Here is a 21,370-nt window from a genome sequence, read left to right as displayed (position 1 = left end):
ATACTCTGTTACAGTTATCACCTCACCTCTGCCTCTCTATCCAAATGTGCACAGGTTGGTTGTAAGACACAAAGCAAATTTTAATCCTATTTTGTAGGTCTTTACCACCTATTATAACAGTGAACTGAAAACAGCATATAAAGATTATATAAACCATATGGTTACCCCTCCTAAATAATACTCATTTTATTTATCTGCTAGTGTGGGAAGAAAAGTGCTTTGGGATATTGCTAGCGAGCAAGGACGGGGGCTACACACATTACTCGCTGCACAGTTTTTGTCTCCCTGGTTCTCCATCTGCCTCCCTGCCGGTCACAGCTGTACAGTGTTCTGAAGAAGTCCTTAAGCTGAAATTCTCTCAGTATGGTAGGGAGATTTCCCAAGGCATTTCTGTGATGCTCTCTTCATCATTTTTATTCCAAAAGAAGGCTTAATTTTCTGACTTTTCAGGCACGCTTCCAATTTCATGGTAACGTGCAGTTTGGGAAAAGGTGATCTTGGTGGTTTGAGTTGTATTTTTGTGAGAATATCTTTTGAGAGATGCAAATTTAGCAAGTTAAAGAATTTTTTTTGTTTGTTTCTTCACAATTAGAAAAAAAAAATAATTAATTCTGGAAAATCCAATAGAAAAATAACTTGGGGTCAGTGCATAGGCTTCATTCAGCTAGAATGTAAAGTTCTGTTCCAGTTCAAAATTGTGAACTTTTTGGTTTAAAAATTACTGTCCATGAAATTTCAAAATGGAAACCAGATTTTTTAAAAAAAAATAATTTTCTGTTTTAAATGAATAAATTATCCTGAACACCTTGAGTGTTGGTAAAATCTGAATGATAGAATGGTTAAAAATATTATCTCTGAGAAGACAAAATTTCGGAAGTTTTTGCTGGTTGTCCATTTTGTTGAGCAAGGCACTATTCTCCAAATTTTGATTTTTCTATATAGCTACATTCCAGTACCTGCCCTGATCTTGCAACTCCCAGATCGTATGCAACCTTCTCCTCCTTCTTTGGCTTAATTTTTTACTGATTTCTTGAGAAAGTAATTAACAGATCCTGGCTTGAACTTTTGCCTCCACTGTCCTCTTACCTGCTGCCACCAAATTTCCCTGTCTCTTCCTTCATCCCATACCACGGGGTTTATATTCCCTCTTAGTCATTTTGCTTGGTGTCAAATCTGTGTCTTCTGCCATCATTAGACTAGGACTTTATGCCTTGGAATAAATGCCAGAGTATTTGTTACACCCTCCGCTGATCTCAGCTTCCTCTTAGGCACTCGATACGTATCCTGCTCCCGCTTTTTCGTTGTGTCTTTATGTGTAGCATTGATTCCTACCTTTTAAATTTCCTTTCCATTGTATCCTCTTGGGTCTGTGCCACTCAGGTCTGTGGGCCCATTTCATCTTTTCAAGAGGCCCTTCAGCAAGTTCAGATTTTATCTTTCTGTTCTACATAAAATTTCCATGCCTGTCGGATGCAAAGTATATTTTACATTAACATCATTAACTTCCGTGGACCTTCTGGTTATATCGAGCACATGCTCAAGTGTTGTGCTAATAGAGGCACGTTGGCTTTCTGAGTCATACCCTAAAATATGTTCTCTCTTTTTTCGGCTAACTGTATGTGGGTACACAGGAAGGCCTGTACCAGCTCAGATAATTATGTCTCTCTAGCCCAGTATTGTCTTTGAATGTGGCTAGCAGCCAAGGTGCTCTGCTTTGTCTGCCCCTTAGTCACCTAGTTTTATCCTTATTATCCTCTGGCCCCTAAAGCCTTCCACTTCATTTCATTTCCCTTCACTTCGTTCTTTTTGCTAATTAGTTGTTTTCTTTCACTTTTCTTTTTGTCAAAGCCCCCTTCCTCCTTCCCAGGGAGGCATTTGAAGTTTTACTAGGGCTGGGTTGATGCATAATGCTATGGAGGAGATTAAATGGTGGTGATAACTGGATGTGCTTATTTTCTCAGTTGTCTCTGGTAGGCAGCCTGGGGACTTCTTGAGCCACAGCACTGGTCGGTATTTATTATCTAGATTTTTCTTCTCTGTCTTTTTTAATTGCATTTTGGATCTATGCAAATTTTGAGTGTCGACATGATCTTGTGTCAGTTCCACAATGTGATATGGATTGTGTGGAGAGCTTTGCCTATTTTGAACTTGTCACCTGCTAGTTTCATTTGGTATTTCCTAATACCGGAAGAGGCAAGTGAACAATTTCATTTCTTATTCTGCTTAAGAATTTATAGGTTCTTCCCATATCTGCCCTTAAGATATTTTTCAGGCTGAAGACTGTCTAGAAGTCCTTAAATGCCTTTGATCATCCATGTCACTCTTTGTACCTTTTTATTCCATATCCTTTTAAAAAAGGTGAGACCAGAACTGCACATGATCTTAGTACACCACAGATTTATCCCCTGGCATAACTAAATTTCCTACTTTATTCTCTTTTTCTTTTTTCTGTTTTTGATTATTCTCGTTTTATTTTTGACTCTGACTGAACAGTGAGATGGCATTTTCATAAAATTGTCTATTATAAGTCGATAAACTCTTTCCTGAATGGTAATATCTAGTTCAGAATGCATCAGTGTGTATCTATAGTTGGTGTATTTTTCCCAGCACTGGAATTATTCTGCATAAATTTATATTCTGTTTCATCTGTCCTCTTATTGCGCAGTCATGCAGCATCGTGGTGTACTTGCAAGTCAGACCTCTATTTTGCTACCCTTATTCAGGGTAGCTTAGAAAAAGAAGGGTAAAAAGCTTGCCAGTGATGCCAACCTGGTTATTTCCCTCCCTTCTTTTCTTGTATTGACCTTTCTCCTGTTTTTCTATTTAATCACTTTTTTCCCCCCCTAGTTTCTTCTCTGACTGATTTTGGAGAAACAGAAAAAATGAAGTACAAAATACATACTGTGGTAGTGCTAAATGGGAGGCCAGGAGATCAGTGAAACTTTCTCATGTCATTATAAGGACATGGAGTATGAGGGTTTTGAACAGATGCTACCTTTCCAGTATGTCCACGAGGTTTTAATGAAATCACTTGAAACAGCTGAAAAGAATTCAGGGGAATTGTTTCTAAATAACTGGATCTGTTGGGGCGGGTCCAGAGGAGGGCCACAAAGTTGATCAAGGGGCTGGACCACCTCTCCCATGAAGGCAGGCTGAGAGAGTGGGGCTTGTTCAGCCTAGAGAACAGAAGGCTTCCAGGAGACCTTATTCTGGCCTTTCAGGACTTAAAGAGAGCCTATAAGAAACACTTTTTATAAGGGCCTGAAGCGACAGGACAAGAGGCAGCAGTTTTAGACAGAAAGAGAGTAGATACAGGTTAGATATAAGGAAATAATTTTTTATAATTAAGGTGGTCAGACACTAGAACAGGTTGCCCAGAGAGGTTGTGGATGTTCCATCATTGAAAATCCTTGAAGTCTGGTTGGATGGGGCTTTAGTGAGAAATGCCCCTGCTCACGGCAGAGGGTTGGGCTACCTTTAAAGGTCACTTCCAACCCAAGCCATTCTTTGGTTCAATGTAATCAGGGCTAGATAAGGTAGATTATACATCATAAGATATATCAAGCTCACTATGCACTGTAGCTATCCTTGTCCTCAGGTTTTTCATTATTTTTGTTTTTGTTACTCATTCGGTACCTGCATATAAATCAAGTGTGCTGTAGGACAAATACAAAGACACATGTCCTGCTTTAATGGACTCATCAAATAGTGACTCCAAAACCATCTCTATTTTTTATCTCACATATTGTTGGCACTGGAAATTGCCTGCTTGGCTCAGTTGCTCTTCTAATTCTCTTTGCTCAAGTCTGTAATATCATTTCCAAATTGTGTATGCTCCAGGACCCACTGTCACTTTGAGCCTGTGGGTTACTTTCCTGGAAATTTAACTGAATAGACAATCCGTATTATAAGCTGCAGCACATACTTCCATATTCTCTCTGAGACTTATCTTCTGTACAAGGATTGGAAAGATTACTTAAACTAACACATCTTGTAATATCCCTTGTTTCTATGTGTTTGCTTGAGATTTTCCAATGCCAAAGACAGGATTCCTATTTGAAATTCAAGTTTAAGCGGAAGTTGAAGGGAAAAAATAGAAGGTGGCTTTGCATTGTAGTGGAAAACAATAATTAGCTCTTCAGAGCATTTTCCTGAAAATGTTAATTCTACTTGCATATCATTCACAAACACACACACACACAAAATGGATTCAATTATTTGACATAAACTTCAGGAATTGACTGGGGCAAATTCAGCTCAAAAGATAACATTTTTATTTAGGACTAAAAATATTTTAGAGTGAAGATGCCTTCTGAGGTAACTAGTAACTACTAGAATTGTAACTAGTGCTACTAGAATCACCGGTTTCTAGTAGTTTGTAGAACAAAATCAGCTAATTTTCATCAATAAGCACCATCCCAACTTGTAAGTTCTTGCTAAAAAATAAAAGATCTTCAGAAAAGCGTGAAACACTAGGCTTTGCCTTACCTTTGCTTCACTGCTCAGTCTTGCAAAATGATGGTAGCTATTTTTCTTCCTCTGTTAACAGGTATTTTATATTTTTAGGTTCAATAATACTCACATTTAAAACAGATTAAAATTGTGTTGAAGAAGAAAGAAAATCAGCTTCAGAGCAGCAAAAGAAATTAGAATTTATAAATTGTAGTCATGCCATTTTGACCATCGGTAATTACACTATTTTTATGTTAATGTAGAAACCCCTTGAAAGAAGTATTTAAGCACTAATTATCTATTTACAAAAGAATGGCTTTGGAAATGCAGTGAAAAACATTGAGCTGTGTAGGGATTTAGAACAGATGTCATTTTTAAAAGACTGGGCATACTAAAAAAAAGTGGGTTTTATTGCATTTCTTAAATGCACGATGGCTCAGATCTGTTTGTACATCTAAGGCTCAGGCAGTACAGCACGGAAAAGTGGACTGTGATTCAATGATTCCAGCTTTTTGAGGCTTCAACTGCAACACACTCTTACAGTATTTCCCCAGTTCTGGGGAGTTAATACATCCTGAAGACTTCTGAATGTTGTATTGGCTGCTGGGAGTCTCAGGGAATATTTAAGGTACATCCCCATATTGGAAAGATGACCCAGAACAAGTGTTGCCCAGGGCTGCTTCCCATGCTAGTGGTAAGAAGCTGGAAAAGCTGTAGGAACAGTACATGCTAAAGGTTTTTTCCCTCTTGCCTTCCAAACACATGCTTCTTGCACTCCATACTAACATCAAAGTTGCTTCTTTCCACTGATGGAGTAGAAAGTAGCCAGATGTCAAGGTTCTGAGTCTCTGGGATGACTCGCCTAAAAACATTCTGTGTTTTTCATAAATATTGAGATCCCTCACCCTCAAAATAAGCAAGTAAAAATACCCAGTCTTTTTCAAGATGGGCAGACAACTGTAGCTTTGGGAAGGTGATGAGGCCCAGAAGTGCAGAGAGCAACCAGGGAACTGAAAGATCTGGAAAATGATTCTGTGATCTGTCATTGCCTCTGGCAGAGATAACTTGAAAGAGCCTGAGGAAGACGGGCAACCAAATTCTAGTTAGTCCTCTTCAGATTTGACAGCATCTTTATCATTCCCCCTTGTAAAATTGTGAAAATGATGCTTGATCCACCTACCAGATGAATGTGTTGGAGGATTAATTATTCTCAGTACAGCACTTTGAACACCTATTGCAAAGCACTATATGCAAACATTAAACATTGTTATTAGTGCTGTGCATCTTGTACAGTGACATGACACACAGCTCTTTGTAGTCTTCCCTTCCAGAAGGTGACAACTGGGAGATACTGAAAGCACCTTTGTGGGATCTGAAGTTCTGAATAGGAATCTGTTATCAGTGTGCAGAGATTCATGTAGGAAGTCTAAAGTGTTTTTAATTGTTACTTTTTAACACAGTTCTCTATCTCCTTTGCTTTCATTGTCCCCAGATACATGCTGGAAACCAAAACTGTAATATTCTAAAGGGCAGAAAAGCTGTTGTAGAAATTTCTCTCCTCAGAAAGTCTTCTTTCTGAGGAGAAAGTCTTATTTAAGACTATAACTATTCCAGGAAGTAAAAAAGGAAAACTGTTTATGAAAATACATGCTGTGGTTTACGCAATTGGGGATTCTCAAGCCATTAATTGCCATCATCCAAGAGGACATATCACAGGAAGGTGCAATCTAGGCAAACCTTGCAGTCATACGATTCTCCAGGCTTCTGTTACTGATGGCTAGTGGACAGAAGGTACAAAGTCTTTTGGTTTAACTCACTACAGCTACTCTAATGGCATGCATTGGGTTGGTTCTGCATAATTACAGGGTAATTAAATAAACCAAGGTAAACGGAAGCCACTTTTTCTTTAGAAGTGATTTGGTCCAAATGTTATACATGTGTGCGGGTGCATATAAAACACAGTGTATCAAAGAGCTTAAATTGGACTATTATCAGATATTTTTTAGTTTGATTTCCCTTTATCTATTTATTTTAAGAGATCCTGTTTTGAAAATGTGAGCAGTATTGTATGTGTTTGCTGTTTTAGTGTTTGATATAATTACTGGCTTTTACAATGCAAGAATGTCTAGAGCTAGCAGGTTACAGATGATTTAGGAGGGAGTGTTCATTTACAATGTTATTCCAGATTACACACCATACAAAAAGTATGTTAATGTGAATTTCCCAGACATCAGCCCCAGTGTTTAAACACAGAACTGTCAAAGAGATGCTAAAAAAGCAATCTGAGACAGTTATGCAGTCTTTTTACTGTATCACTCACTGCTGTATTCTAAAAGGTTGAAATGAGGGGGAAAAAGCATTAAGTGGGCACTTACGTGATTGTCACCGCTTTTAATGAATACTAAAAATTCTGCTCAGTACAATACCAGGAGAGAAGTGAAGCACATCTGCCTGTACAAGTTTACCTTTCTCTTGGTGAAGTTGCAAGTTGATAACAATTGTAAGCTGCAGAGGAGGTCAGCGGGTTGATAAAGATGCCTAACCTGGAGCCTGGAGTATAAACATCGTGCATTTGCTTTTGAATCATGTGCAATGTTGATCTAATTTACGGAGAAGATGACTTGCTGATGGAATGGGATGAACCTTAAAGCACACAGAATCCCACTTTGAACAAACTCAGATGCAGAGAAATTGCAAACAAAGCCGCATTGTTCAGTGCTTTGCTTTACGCTGCCTGTAGCTCAAGTAATGGTTCCACAGCATTTCAAGTTACTCTGTCAAAATTATGTTCACCATAAAAAGGACCTACTGTAGTTTAGAAGTTAAGAATTGCTGTAATAATTTTGTAATTGGTGCATAAACATGCAAAAATTAGATGTTCAGTTGATTTTCTTAATTAGTAATCTACAGTAATGAAAGGAATAAACAAAGATGTTACTAGCTAAGTAGTATATGTACTCTCACACAATTTATATTACCAGAACTACTATCAGATTCTTATACTAAACAAACAAAGGCTAAGAAACTTTCTGAGGAGAGCTTGCCACAGCTGCCAAAACTCCATGTATCTAGTTAAGAAGTTAGTAAGGTGATAATACCATCTGGTTATATATAAACTAAATATGATATTCTAGGCTTTTTGATAGTAAAATAATCTGAAATAATAATAAATTACATTGATTTAGGAGATAGAGGGCAGAATTTTTATGTGTGGTGGGTCATTCTAGGAGCAGAACCTAACTTCTTGGATTGTGTCTCAGACCTCCTGTGGGTGCTTAGGTGTCTTGTGAGACACCCAGGGTGTCTCATTCCTTTGAAGATTCTCCTTTAGACCGGGAGTTGGTCTAAGAAACTTTCAGGAAACTCAAGGGAAGACAATTATCTTTGAGACCTTTACTCCTGCTGAATATAATAAATGGCTTTTGAATCTGTTGGGCATTTTCAGAGGGATATTGGGAGACAAGTGTAAAGCATTGTACTTCTGCAAGTTTTGCTTCTGTGAGAAAAAGGTAGCGTTTGCTAAAACTGCTCAATTAAGTGCAAGATAATGTTTCTCAGGTGTGTTTCTGTACACAGAGGGAGGTTAAAAAAAGGAAAGGAGATGGAAAAATGAGGCAGGAAAGATGTAGCAGAGAAGAAGGAAAAGCAAGGGAAAAGTCTCATCATGCTTTAAGACAGAGGCTGACAGAGTGGATGGTGGCTTGGAGCTCCATTTTAATTTGGCAGAAGGCAAAAGTTGGATGTACTCTGAAAGAGAAAGCCCTGAAGCCCAGGACAGAATTGGAACCAGTGTGTTTCTGACAGAATTTTGATGTGCAAACATGTCTGTTGATTCCAAATCCAAATGGGATGAAGTGGCAAGGGGTTGATTATGGAGGAAAATAACGTTAATTTCTTGCAAGTTAGACACTGTGGGAGGTAAAAAAAAAAGCTTATTTTAGAAAAGAAGCAAAATTTTTCTTAGAAATTAAGTTTTTATTTACTCCATAATACTTTAAATGGACATTTTGCTTCATTTTGTTTCCTTGGTAATGTCCAAATCATGACATGAATTTCCAAATATATCCCATTCCATTCAAGTGGTAATTTAATAATTTTAGTACAGAAAACTGTTCAGGTAAAACTTCTACAACCAGTCTGAGTTCTAGTTCGTCTCCAGGTTATAGGGATATTTTAGCAGGAGCTTTTTCAGGTGCCAGGCACAGGGGATCCCCTGGTTGGGAAGATCACTTGTCTTGTTTTGGCTAGTCGAAATACGAAATCAGGAGAAAAATGTAGCTTCCCCCCAAATTCATAACTTTTCCTTTTTTTTTTTTTTTTTTGGTATGAAAATGCATCTTTGACTCCCATAGCATATGTTCTTGAATGTGTTTCTTGGCACTCCTGAAGGGCAGATCTATTTCTTACATGCTTGCTGCCTTAATTTTACTGGGGAATGAATTTTGTCTTGGGTATGTGTGCAGAATTCCTGTGACAGCCATAAATTTTCTTTAATATCTTTGTATACATAGAGATTCTGTATTAATACCAAATTTTCTACCTGCCCACTAGCAAAGCCATATGCTAGCATTAAATGTTAAGTGGCTATCAGTTAGGTATTTAGTCCTACTCATCTGCTAAATGGATAGTACAAGAAACTTATACCAAAGTTAATGGAACATAATCTCTAGTCCTGTTAAATTGCTTTGCCTACCATAGATTTGTTCCATTAGAATCACAACACAAAATGAGATTTTAATTTCTTTCAGCATTGCAGGCTCTTTAAAATTCTTGTGGGTTTTTCAGTGTAGACTTAACAGAAACTTCACACAGGATGCAGGGGATCCCTGGGGGCATCGAGTCCAATCTCCTTGCAGGAGTAGGTCTAGTTAGAGCAAGCTGCTCAGAACATTGTCCACTTGAATTCTGAGTATCTCCAAGGATTGAAATTTCACAGCTGCTCTGAGCATCTATTTTACTTTTTGACCATCCTCATGGTAAAATTCTTGCCTTGTACATGTTCCCACTTGTATCTGTTGACTCTTGTCATATCTGTATGCACCTCTGAGGAGAACCTTAGCTCTGCCTGCTCTTTATCCTGAGTTCAGGTAGTTGCAGACAGCAGTAAGATCTTCCCTTCATCTTCTCTAGACTGAATAGATTCAGATCTCAGTGTCTACACAGATACCACGTTCTCTAACAATCTTGAGAACCCTCTGCTGTGTTTGCCTCAGTTTGTCAGTATTTTTCTCTTACTGGGAAACCCAGAACTGGACACCACACTGCGGATGTGTTCTGACAAGTGCTAGATAGAGGAGAAAGATCACTCCCCTTGTTTAGCTGGTTTCACTGTTACTAATACAGGACAGGATTTGGTTGTCTGTCTTTTCCACAAAGACACAATACTGAGTCTGGTTGAATGAAGATAACACTATCCTAGGTGAAGGAGTTAGCATTTTGATCAAGTTCCTGAAAGCCCATTTTTCCAGCCTTTGCAGGTTCCTCCAAATAGCATACATGCCCTCCAGAGTGGCTCAGCAGATCCCTGCCCTGAATTTAGCATTGCCTGCAAACTTGCTGGAAGTGCACTCCATCAAATCATCCAGGTTGTTAGTAAAGATGGGAAGCAGGTCTGTCAGTCTGATGGGAAGGACTGGCCCCAACTTCACTACCTGAGGGATACCTTTAGTGACCGACTGCCAGATGGGTTTTGTACCACTGATTCTAGCCCTTTGAGCCCAGTATTCCAGGAAGTACTTGATCCACTTTGTCATCCTTATAGCCCAATTGGGGCTATAAGGAGGCTATGGGAGATTTTGTCAAAGACTAAAATCAAAGCAAACAACATCCAATACTCTCCCTTATCCACAGAGCCACTCATCTTCTCATAGAAGGCAATTGCATTAGTCAGGTGTGATTTACCTGTGTTAAATCAATGATGGCTGTTCAAAATCACTTTCCTGAACTTCTTGTGCTTGGAAAATTACTTTGTGGGAGAGAAGTCCAATAATTTTCCCAGTCCTGATGTGAGGCTTGATGGTTCTATAGTCCCCTAGATTACCCTTCTCACCGTTCTTGAGGATGGGTGGGACATTTACCTTTTTCAAGCCATTGGGAACATCTCCAATCCTTGTCAAAGGTGACATGTGATAGGCCCATGTCCATCCATTGCAGCACTCCAATCAGGTGAATTACCCCACTATGTCTCCATAACCTCTAGAGATTTCACAGCTCTCTACGGTGCGCAGACTTCGCCTTCCTCCTGGTTGGACCCCATGCTGTGCCTGAGAAGAGCCCCAGTGAGGCTGCTTTTACAAGGGTAATATAAGAGCCTTCACCATCCTCTCATCCCCCAGCTGCTTCCTCACTGTCTCAATGTGTCCACTTCTCTTCACAGCACGACAACCTTTTCCCAACACACCAAACTGGAAACTCTTCCCACTATATTAGTGAACCTGTTGGCAAGGACACTGTTGCCCCAGTTTGCCAGTGGAATGTCATCCTTGTGCAGCAGTCCTTTTTCTTCAAAAAGGTCATAGAAGCCAGAGTCCTGTGGTGTTGTGTTGACTGTGAGATGTGTCCAATCCCACTTGAGCAGGGAGCCACCTCACTGGGATGATTGATGAAGTATCATCAGAGTCACATCTCCTTCACTGTTACCACGGGGCAGTCAGTCACCGTTGATATGCGCAAGGTCGCTCTAGTGGTACCATTGGTGCCCACAGGGATGAGCAGCCAGGTAACTTAATGTTTAGCATATGGCTATTTTGGAAAATAAGGGGGAAAAAAGCCCCAGGAAAACAGGTTAGCAAATGAAAATGTTATCCAGTGCCTTTACTAAGGTTTGTTTTCATGGCCTTTGTAAGGAAAAAAGGAGCTGACTGCAATGGTTATGGTGTAGCCACTGCTGTCCTTGTTAGGAATCCGTCTTTGCAAAATGCAGTTATTGTAAGAAGCCATGAAAACCTGCAGAGTGGGAATTCAACATTCTTGTCTCAGTTTGTTTAACAAGGGACAGGAAATGGGCCTGGTGTCTCTTCTGCCCAGTTTGTCACAAGTGTCTACTAGCAGGTGTGGGAATGAACTGGTCAATCTGGATTTGTTTGAATTATCTGGCAGCAAGCTGTGGGCACACAGAATAATAGATGGAAAATGGGTTGTTCTAAAGAGATGGAGACATGTAGAAACTGAGCCATACAACAAGCTACGTGCTCTTGGGAGGTCTTTGTCCCTGCCAAGGATGAAGCCAAGGCTACAAACAGTGCACTAGTCTGTGCCTAGGGACGGAAAACCTTGTATTTGTCTTGGAAGGACATAATGGAATAAACCAGATCAGTTTAAATAACATATAAAAAGGAAAAATACGAAGTTGTGGGTCAGAAGTAGGAAAGAGTTGCTGCTTTAAGGTAGCTTTCAGATAAATATTGATAGGATATCACTAGTGTTTGGTGGAGCTTAATGCTATAAAAGGCACTTGAAACATTCAGCATTTTTCAAGACTCTGCTGACGCACTATGTTGGACTGTGGCCCTGCTGCAGTAAGGAGGTGCTGGTTCCTCTGAGTTCAGTGGTAGAAGGACCATGCTTTACTGCAAAGAGATGTTTAGCATTCAGTGTCAATTTTTGCATGTGGACTGGAGCGAGCATTGGTAAGTATGGATCACCTGTCTTTCCAAGGAAGATGGGAAATGTATAATCAATACTGTGGTCTGATAGCTGAGGATCTTCATCTGGAGATACTCAACTGGTGTTATAACTGTGTACACAGTTCATGATAGCGGTGCCCAGCCATGAACAAGGTTTCAAAGCTTTATGCCTAAGAAGTAAAGCACTAAAAAACCTAAAGTCTCCTAAGGAAGAAAGTTAAACAAAAGACTGTTAAATTTATGTGAAAGCAGCAAAAAATACCCATTAGAGAAAAAAAAAAAGATATAAAGGGTAAAGAGGACTTGTGGAGACAAAGAGAGGGAAATAGGCTTAGCAAGTTGCTGCCTGGGATGGAATGAAAGGAAAAAATCCAGAGCTGCAAACTCATCAAAAACACAGTTGTTAATTGAAAAGCTGACAGACCTGTAACTACAGCAGCACTTCTGGCCGCCACTATAATAAATGTAACTGTACATTTAGAGTAATTTGCTAATTTGCCTAAGTAACACCCACAGACAGCAACATGACATAAATACATTAGTGGAAGCAACAACTATAACCAGCTTGTACAGGTTCTTGGCTGTTAGATGGATGGATCAGATGAGCTGGAAAAGATTTATAAAACAGAATAGAAATGGAATTGTTAACAATATTGCAGTATACAGGATTTCCTTATTTTATTATTTCATGGAACATTTTAAATTGGAAAAGACCTTTAAAATCATCAGGTCCAGCCATGAACCTAGTACTGCCAAGACCACCACTAAACCATGTCCCTAGGCACCACATCTGTGTATCTTTTAAATACCTCCAGGGATGGTGACTCAACCACTTCCCTGGGCAGCCTGTTCAGTGATAGACCACCCTCTCAGTAAGCGATTTTTTCATAATATCTAATCTAGATCTCCCCTGGCACAACTTGAGGCCATTTCCTCTTGTCCTGTGGCTTGTTACCTGGGAGAAGACACCAACATCCACCTGACTGCAAACTCGTTTGAGGCAGTTGTAGAGAGTGACAAGGTCTTTCCTCCTTAACATCCGTTACTTCAGGCTAAACAACTGCAGTTCCCTCAGCTGCTCCTCATTAAGACTTATGCTCTAGACCCTTCCCCAGCTTTCTTGCCCTTCTTTGGACATGTTCCAGCACCTCAGTGTCCTCAAAGAAGGAGCTGAAAACCGAACATGGTATTCAAGGTGCATCCTCACCAGTGCTGAGTACAGGGGGATGATGTCTAGTCCTGCTGGCCACACCATTTTTTACACAAGCCAGGATTCTGTTGGCCTTCTTGGCCACCTGGCCACTCTGCTGGCTCGAATTCAGCTGGCTGTAGACCAACATCCCCAGGTCCTTTTCTGCTGGGTGGCTTTCCAGCCACTCCTTCCCCAGCCTGTAGCACTGCTTGGGGTTGTTGTGACCCAAGTGCAGGACCTGCCACTGAGCCTTGTTGAACCTCATACAATTGGCCTCAGCCTATTGGCTCAGCCTGATCAGATCCCTCTGTGAAGCCTTCCTACCCTCCAGCAGATCAACACTCCTCCCCTGACTTGATGTCATCTGCAAACTGACTGAGGTTGCACTGGATCCCTTCATCCAGATCTTTGATAAGAATAGTAAAGAGCACTGGTGCCAGTACTGAGCCCTGGGGAACATCACTTGTGACCAGCCACCAACTGGATGTACCTCCATTCACCACAACTCTTTGGGCCCAGCCATCCAGACAGTCTTTTACCCAGCAAAGAATACGCCTTCCCAAGCCAGTTTGTCCAGGAGAGTGCTGTGGGAAAACAGTGTCAAAGGCTTTACTAAAGTCCTGGTAGACAACATCCACAGCCTTTTCCTCACGCACTGAGTGGGTCACCTTGTCATAGGAGATGATCAAGATGATAGTCAAGCAGGACCTGCCTTTCATATACCCATGCTGACTGGGACTGATCGCCTGTTTGTCCTGTATGTGCCGCTTGATGACAGTCAAGGTAATCTACTCCATAACCTTCCCCAGTACTGAGGTCAGACTGATGGGCCTGTAGTTCCTCAGATCCTCTTTCCAACCTTTCTTGTAGATGGGTGTCACATTTGCTAACCTCCAGTTGGCTGGGACCTCCTTGGTCAGCCAGGACTGGTAGTAAATGATGGAAAGTGTCTTGGTGATCACTTCCACCAGCTCCTTCCATACCTTGGGGTGGATCCGGTCCTGTCCCATAAACTTGTGTGTGTCTAAGTGGTGTAGCAGGTCATTGACCATTTCTCCATGGATTATGGGGGCTTCATTCTGCTTCTTGTCCCTATCTTCTGGCTCAGGAGTTTGGGTACCTGGAGAACAATGGTCTTACTGTTAAAGAATGAGGCAGAGAAGGCATTAAGGACCTCATCTGTTTCCTCACCCTTTGTCACTGTGTTTCCCCCTGCATCCAGTAGAAGATGGAGACTCTCCTTAGCCCTCCATTTGTTGCTAACGGATTTAAGGAAACATTCCTTGCCAGTCCCTTCGGAAATATTTGTAGCCACCCTTTGCAGCAAGCCAGTTGTGTGATCATCCCCCCATGTTTCTATGATGGCAACTATATCACAGTTCTCAAACTGCACAATGGCTTCCAGCTCCTCCTGTTTTCTTCCCTTTCTGGTTGCATTGGTGTCAATGTGCTTCAGTTGGGCCATTGAACCCACCGCTTTTTTGGTGGGAGAAGCCCTAATTCCTACATGACTGTTTCCAAGTGTTTGTGGGGTTTCTAACCCATCAGTAACTGTTGCATCTTTGCCGCCACCTGGATCTCCATCCCCTACCTCTACTGAGATGGCAGGCTGAAGGACCTTGCTAGCACACCAGCCTTCCAGCATTGGCATGCTGCCCTCAGGCTTACCTCTAGAGAACCTGGTTTTATTCTTTTCCCCCTTCAAATGTGGTTTAGAGCCCTTTCAAGTCAGCCTGCTAACCCTTCTGCAAGGATCCTTTTCCCCCTTTGAGAGAGGCGTGTGCTGTTGCCAGCAGGCCTGGTGTTGTGTAGAGCAACCCCTGATCATAAAATGCAAAATTCTGCTGGTGACACTGGGCTTGGAGCCAGGTATTCTTTCCCAAGGGTGCTTTAAGGCCTGTAGATGTGCAATCGTGTTGTAGCATGTAAGTAACATTTTTAACTTGCGCGTGTTGTTATGTGCACACACCTGGAAAACTGGTAGAGATGGAATACTCATCTGCAAAATGCTAAGCATTTCAGAAGTAACAATGACAACATTGACATCTTGAGTAGTCTTTCAGATAAATAGTTGAATCTCTGACATTCAGTATGTAATTATAAATATCTGAAAAGAGTAGCTGTTACTAAGTATTCTAAAGGCACGTATGTGTTGGGTCTGCAAAGGGCAAACCTGTATAATCAATTTTCCTAAAAAAGGTGCTATAAGTGTCTGAAACTTATGCTTCAGAATTACACAGATCTTTTCATTTGACAAATAATGAGTCCAGCCTCTCCTCTGGGGTAGCACTGTTCTCTGTCTTCTGTTTCCATAACTGAATCATACTGTTGCATTTTATTCTTAAGTCCTACTCATGCCAACTTTTGCCACGGCATCTCAACTGGTGTTTTACGTTCTCTAAATATCCTACCCCTAAGTTAGGCTTGGGGTCATCAGTGAATGTTTCAGTGCTGTCAACAGTCTGTTTTTAAATTAAAAGATGACAGGATTGCTGCTATGCAAGGTGGGTCTCATGCTCAATAAAATATTTCTTTCTGCTCCCAATCTCCTGCTCTGTCTTCATCCAAATGCAAATTAACAGTGCAGAAGCAGAGCTAATGAATGCAGCTTTCCACGGTTTCCGTCTTTGTTTTCCCTCAGATATGCTTCGGAGGTTTCTGTTGAGCTTTTGGAGACAGGTGATGTCTGCTCTCAAGGGCAGAATCCAGTTGATAACGAAATGTGTATTCGGAGAAAGTTTCTGTTGCAGTGCTGCTCTCGGGAAGAACCCACGTGTGTGGGCATATATATTCTTGCCTTCCGCAGGAGGTTGTTGAAAGGTTTTTCACTAAATACGGGTTGTAAAATATTCTTGAACATGAGTCACTTTAAATTATAGTCCATGGATCTAAGGAAATCACTGAGAAAATGGAGCAGGAAAAAACATGGGATAGAGGCAAACTGCGAGACTTCTCTGTGGGATGAGGAGTTTTGACAGCTAAACCCAATTCCTGTCTCGCTTGAGGGCTTGATCTTAATGTCAGGGCAAGGAGGGCAGCAGATCGGAGTTCTGAGTCTGTAAGACCTCCTCAGTACACGCCGGTAAAGACCACAGCTCTGGGAGAAGAGAGCTGACATTATTTATGAAGCGTTACGGCCGATCTTCCTTGAACCCTAATTTCCGTCAGAGAGTTATCATCACTGTCACAGTAAGTGATACTTGCAGCACAAATGGCAATTAACTAGAAGTAAATAGTAGAGGGGAAGTCTGCACACTGGTTTTTAAGGTTGATGAGTTGAAAGTAGTTTCAGCACATTAATGCCAAGCATGCTAAATCAAGAGCATGCCCTGAAAAAGACAGTAATGTCATTTACCTGAAATCACCAGGAACTACAGTAACGTGTAGTAGGGAAATGCTCCATGGTCTCAAATATGTGAGTGTATTATAGGAATTGAAAACAGTTTATGAGTCTGTTTTATTTCATCAGATTTTCCATAAAACGAGTAATTTGTTTGTTTTTCACTGTTTTAGGTAGCCTGCCCTATGAATACAAGATCGTGATAGCAGGAAATCATGAATTGACCTTTGACCAGGAATTCATGGCTGACTTAATCAAGCAGGACTTTTACTATTTCCCCTCTGTTTCTAAGCTGAAGCCAGAGAGCTATGAAAATGTACAGTCTCTTCTAACAAACTGCATCTATCTTCAAGACTCTGAAGTGACGGTGAGGGGATTCAGAATATATGGCTCCCCTTGGTAAGCAGGTTTTTAAGCATACATTAAAAAAATAAAATGCTGTTGATTGCTATCATATCAGCCATTTGGTATGCATCAGCTATATTTGGATTGCTGTGTTAGGAAGAGTAGTAAATACTCGGTTTGATAAAGTTCTTGTATTTTCTTGCAATGAATCATTCCTGTGACAAAATAATGTACTTCTAGTATGGGTATTGTTAAGCAAATAACGATGGGAAAACGATAGCATGCTCTTTAAACTCAGGCAAGGAACAGTTCTCTAACACAGTCCATGTAGGGGGTTTTTGTGTCATAAAATGTGTTTTCTATACTTAGTGAGTTTATATGATTACAGGTAAATTTCACTGCAAGACTACATTCTTTTGACGATTTTCACCCCACAGATAATATTTAAGGTTCATTAGTGTATACAGTAGTCATTTAGGGCAGCAAGCTTGTTTCTGTACTTGTGTAGGCTTTTTTTTTTGTAAAAGAAAGAAATCCCTCAGAATCTTAAATGCTTTCCCACAGTAATGGCTTTCCTCAAGGTATAGTTGAGCTGCTAAACTAAAGTCAACAAATCAGAGGCAACCTAGTACTTCATGGATTTTGCTCTACTGCATAGAGTGAAATGGTCAGAACTCCTTGACAGTGTCAAGAGACAGATGGGCTTTGGCTTCCTGACCTCCACCTTGGACCTCCTACGTGCTGCTTCTGTGTTTCTTACTTAATGTTACGTTGCTGCTGTGGTGTTTCTGCTAACAGGGCTGGAAGTTGGGTCTTTCATCAACATTCAGTATACATTTAAAATAGAAGAAATATATTTTAAAAGGCAGGTTTTTAAGGAAATCTGTTATTCTTCCTTCTAAAATCACATCAGGCTGGAATGTAGCAAACAAGTTGTCAAACCTGATGCATATACCCCAATGTGAATTTTCAGTGTGAATAAACTGTGAAATCTCTTGGATTTTTTTTTTAATGAAAATTGGCATTTTCCCATTTGGTTACTTGAGATGGGTGTTAATTTTCTCTGGGCTTATTATTCTACATTTGTCTACATTAAATAGCTTCCCTCTTAAATACACCCTTCTCTCTCTCCCTCTTTGATCTCCAGATCTTTCTGGGTTTTTTTCAACCTACCCACCTGCTGTGTTGTAGTTCATCTTCCTCTTGTGTCTACTGTGTATTCAATCAATGTACAGTTTACTTCGTTTTCCAAATTATTAGGGAAGATATTAGATGGTATCAGTCCCAATATTAACTTCAGAGAAATGCCACTTGGCATCTCTTCCCATTTTGATGTTCAACTGTAAATACTGTAATTATGTTCTGTTTACAATATGTCTGGCAACTTCATATCTTCATTGCAATATTCGTAACCAGGCACCATATTTCCAGTGTCAGTAATAATTTTCGAGGCAGTGGAGTACCAAAAGTCTCATTAAAGTCTAGATAAATTAAATTAATGCAGAACGCTATCTGTAAAGTAGCACTAAGTAGAGGCTAAAGGAAACTGTTTGAACTTTCTGTGTGTGATTAGGTCTGTAAAAATCTGTCGAGAAAACCTTTGTCCACCCACTAACCCATAAATAATGTTTCTGTAAAATCAGATCTGCCACATTCCCTTTGGGCGCTAATCCTGTCATTCTGCACAAGTTGTCTAAGATATCTGGCACGATCTATTCTTCATGAAGAGAAGACTGTGTTACATCTTTTATGCATCTTCAGGTTATATCTAAACTTCCACACTACATGTTTCACAGTTTTGCTAAGTCATCTCCCGCCCCCTTACAGTCCTGGAAGATGAGTGTTGTAAGGTCCTTTGAAGATCCTTGCTTACTCCATATGGGAGAAAGTGTTGATGCAACACTTGCAGCCAGAGCAGGGTTTTTCACTTGTTATGATGCAATGCTGAATGAAGTTTCCATGCTAATTGATGTCACGACCAAAGGTAAGAGCAACAGCAATACTAAGTTGCTCTTCATTAGTATATTAGGAGTTTAGATGCAGAAATAATAGTGACATTAGCCAGCCCACTAGTCAGAAAACTTAGGAAGAGAAACAGCTATGTTGTGTGGGTTAAACTAGCTGCCTGCTAGATGAAGGCTGTAGTACAAGTCTGTGCCACCTCGTGACTACTGTTCTTTAGCATTTCTTTTTGTTTCTGCACTTCATTTGCTCTGAAACAAGAGGTTTTATCATAGCCTTTCTGAGAAAGAAATCTCAGTTTATTTCTATGTCATAGCATTGTAATCTGTAAAACACTACAGAACTTTGCTGAACTTTCCATGGTCAGTATTTTTTTGCCTTTCCATCACGAAGCCAGTCCTTTGGGAAATACTTATGAGCATAGTTAAGACTTCAAAATGTAGAGTTCTTTAAGATTCCAGAACTCACTAAGAAAGCTGAATTTCATGCAGTTGTTCGCTTAGTATCCTAAAATATTTTTCTTTTCCAGCCTTGAAAATATGCATCTACCTTTTTGAATTGATTTGTTTAATTGGAGAACTCCCAATTACAGTTTAAGTTTATTGTCTGTATGTGACTAATGAGAAGATGATCTATCTAGAAATGAAAAGACTAGGACCCCAGATCCTGTCTTTCCATTTCTGGATACAGCCCATATCTTCTGCCTTACTTCACCCTTTGTAAAAAATAAGTACAAGCTGGAGATACCCCTCCTTTGTTAAACAGGTTAATCAATAATGGCATAGTACTTTGGCAGTGCCAGAGTAAGGTCTGAGTGAATGTCAACCAGCATTAACTTATTTACCTGTAGCCATCTGCGGTTTTGTATACAGCCTGTATGCAATTAGATTGCACTTCTGCTTGAGATGTTTTAGTTGCAAAGTAAACCATGAAAGCTTGATTGGTTTGCGTAACATGCCAGTCTCTAAGGCCTTTTAAATATGTACCATTTGTGTGTGGTTAAAGATTTTCAATAGCACTTGGGTATTTTGACCTCTATTATTATCTAAAACTGAGTGGTTATTTTTAATTGCATAGAAGAAATGAGACACTGTTTTGTCTCAGAAACCAATGCTCTAACTCTCCTGGTCTCCAAGGGCAAGATTTCAAGTGCCAGATTGAGCCTCTACTCACTAACGAAAATTTAACTGCCTTAAATGTTAATTATGCTAGTATTCTCATCAAGCAGGGAGCAGCCATTTTGAAGTGCAAGCTGCAAAGCACAAAAGCTGCTGCTTAGGAGTTGGTATTTACACCACCAGTGTCTTGGAGCACAGAGTATCAATATAGATGATATGGGAGAGGAGTATAAAATCATTAGATGCTTCATGGGAAACTTGGTAATGCCATGGTGTTAAATTTGTCCAGAACAATCTTGAATTTTAAGTGTGGCTACGTTTGGCCTAGGGGGCCTGCTGCTTTTGACAATGCACCATATAGTTTTCGTTGCCAGATCGGGATGAGCAGGGCATCAGTAAGAATGCAGTGTGCTCCCTTCTAGTGTAGCCCAGATGCTGGGAATTGTTGGGGTTTTTCCCCATGTAAGGCCTTGACATGGTGTTTTGTTTTGTTTGTTTTGCTAAAGAGGTAGGCACAGGAAGATGCACTCTAGTTTCATCCCAGGACATGGCCAGAACAGATTTGCAGGCCTGGAAGCAATGTTGTGCAGACAATAGCCATAGTTGCTATCAACATACAACTTTGGTACCTCAATGGCATTTATTGTTAATTGGAAAGCTTCTGGTTGGAAAGTACTTTGAAATGCCATAATTTATTCTGGACTGCTATGAGAAAAGTCAAACTGGCAGACAGAATAACGCAAATAATTCTATATAATGATTCTATATAATGTATTTTTGACTGCTAAGCCTTCTCAAATATGAAGCCATTTTCTGAGGGGTTTAATTTGTTTTTCAATAACACACAAAATCATAAAATAGCAGTAAAAATGCAGCCAGCAGGAACACCAGAGAGCTGGCAGAGAATGTGTCCATAAGTGTTTTCTAGGCTTGGCTAGGCAGTTGTGACTGACCAGATCTAGTGGTGGTGAGTTGTAGGGAGTGGTAGGTTGGACTGAAGATATCCAGAAGTCCCTTTTGAGCAATGTTACCCTGCTATGGAGCTAGAGCTAGGTGTTCTTATAATAGGGAGCTTTACTGGTGATTTCAAACTCCCTACAAGCAGCAGGTCCTTCGAGGTGGTTTGGAAGTCAGGAAGGTGAGATAATAATGGAAATTCAAATTAGGAACACTGTGTTTGCACAAAACCCCTCTTGCATTCAGTGAAGAAGATCTGCCATGCTTGCTGAATGAGTCAACTATGCATTATTCCTTTCATAGTCATTACTCAGAATTGCCATGTAAAAATAAATGCCTATAAAAGTGCACATATATTTTGGTACCAGCGTGAGAACAT

At 40.3% G+C, this 21,370-nt stretch overlaps 1 protein-coding gene across 2 annotated transcripts in view; it reads left to right on the top strand.

Annotated features, from left to right (window-relative positions):
* The window catches only part of MPPED1 (metallophosphoesterase domain containing 1), a gene marked incomplete at both ends in the record, with an annotated part of 49,678 nt that overhangs the window by 6,186 nt on the left and 22,122 nt on the right, over nucleotides 1–21,370 (top strand). For both annotated transcript variants that reach the window (XM_084269081.1, XM_084269080.1), the window contains one exon: nucleotides 16,787–17,008. In XM_084269081.1, coding sequence (XP_084125207.1) covers nucleotides 16,787–17,008 — 222 coding nt within the window. The remainder of the gene's footprint in view (nucleotides 1–16,786; nucleotides 17,009–21,370) is intronic.

This window comes from Gallinula chloropus, assembly GCF_964237585.1.
Source record: "Gallinula chloropus genome assembly, chromosome: 1".
In the NCBI taxonomy this organism is placed as follows: Eukaryota; Metazoa; Chordata; class Aves; order Gruiformes; family Rallidae; genus Gallinula; species Gallinula chloropus.
Note: the sequence above shows the minus strand (reverse complement) of the source record. Positions and strands in the feature narration are given on the sequence as shown.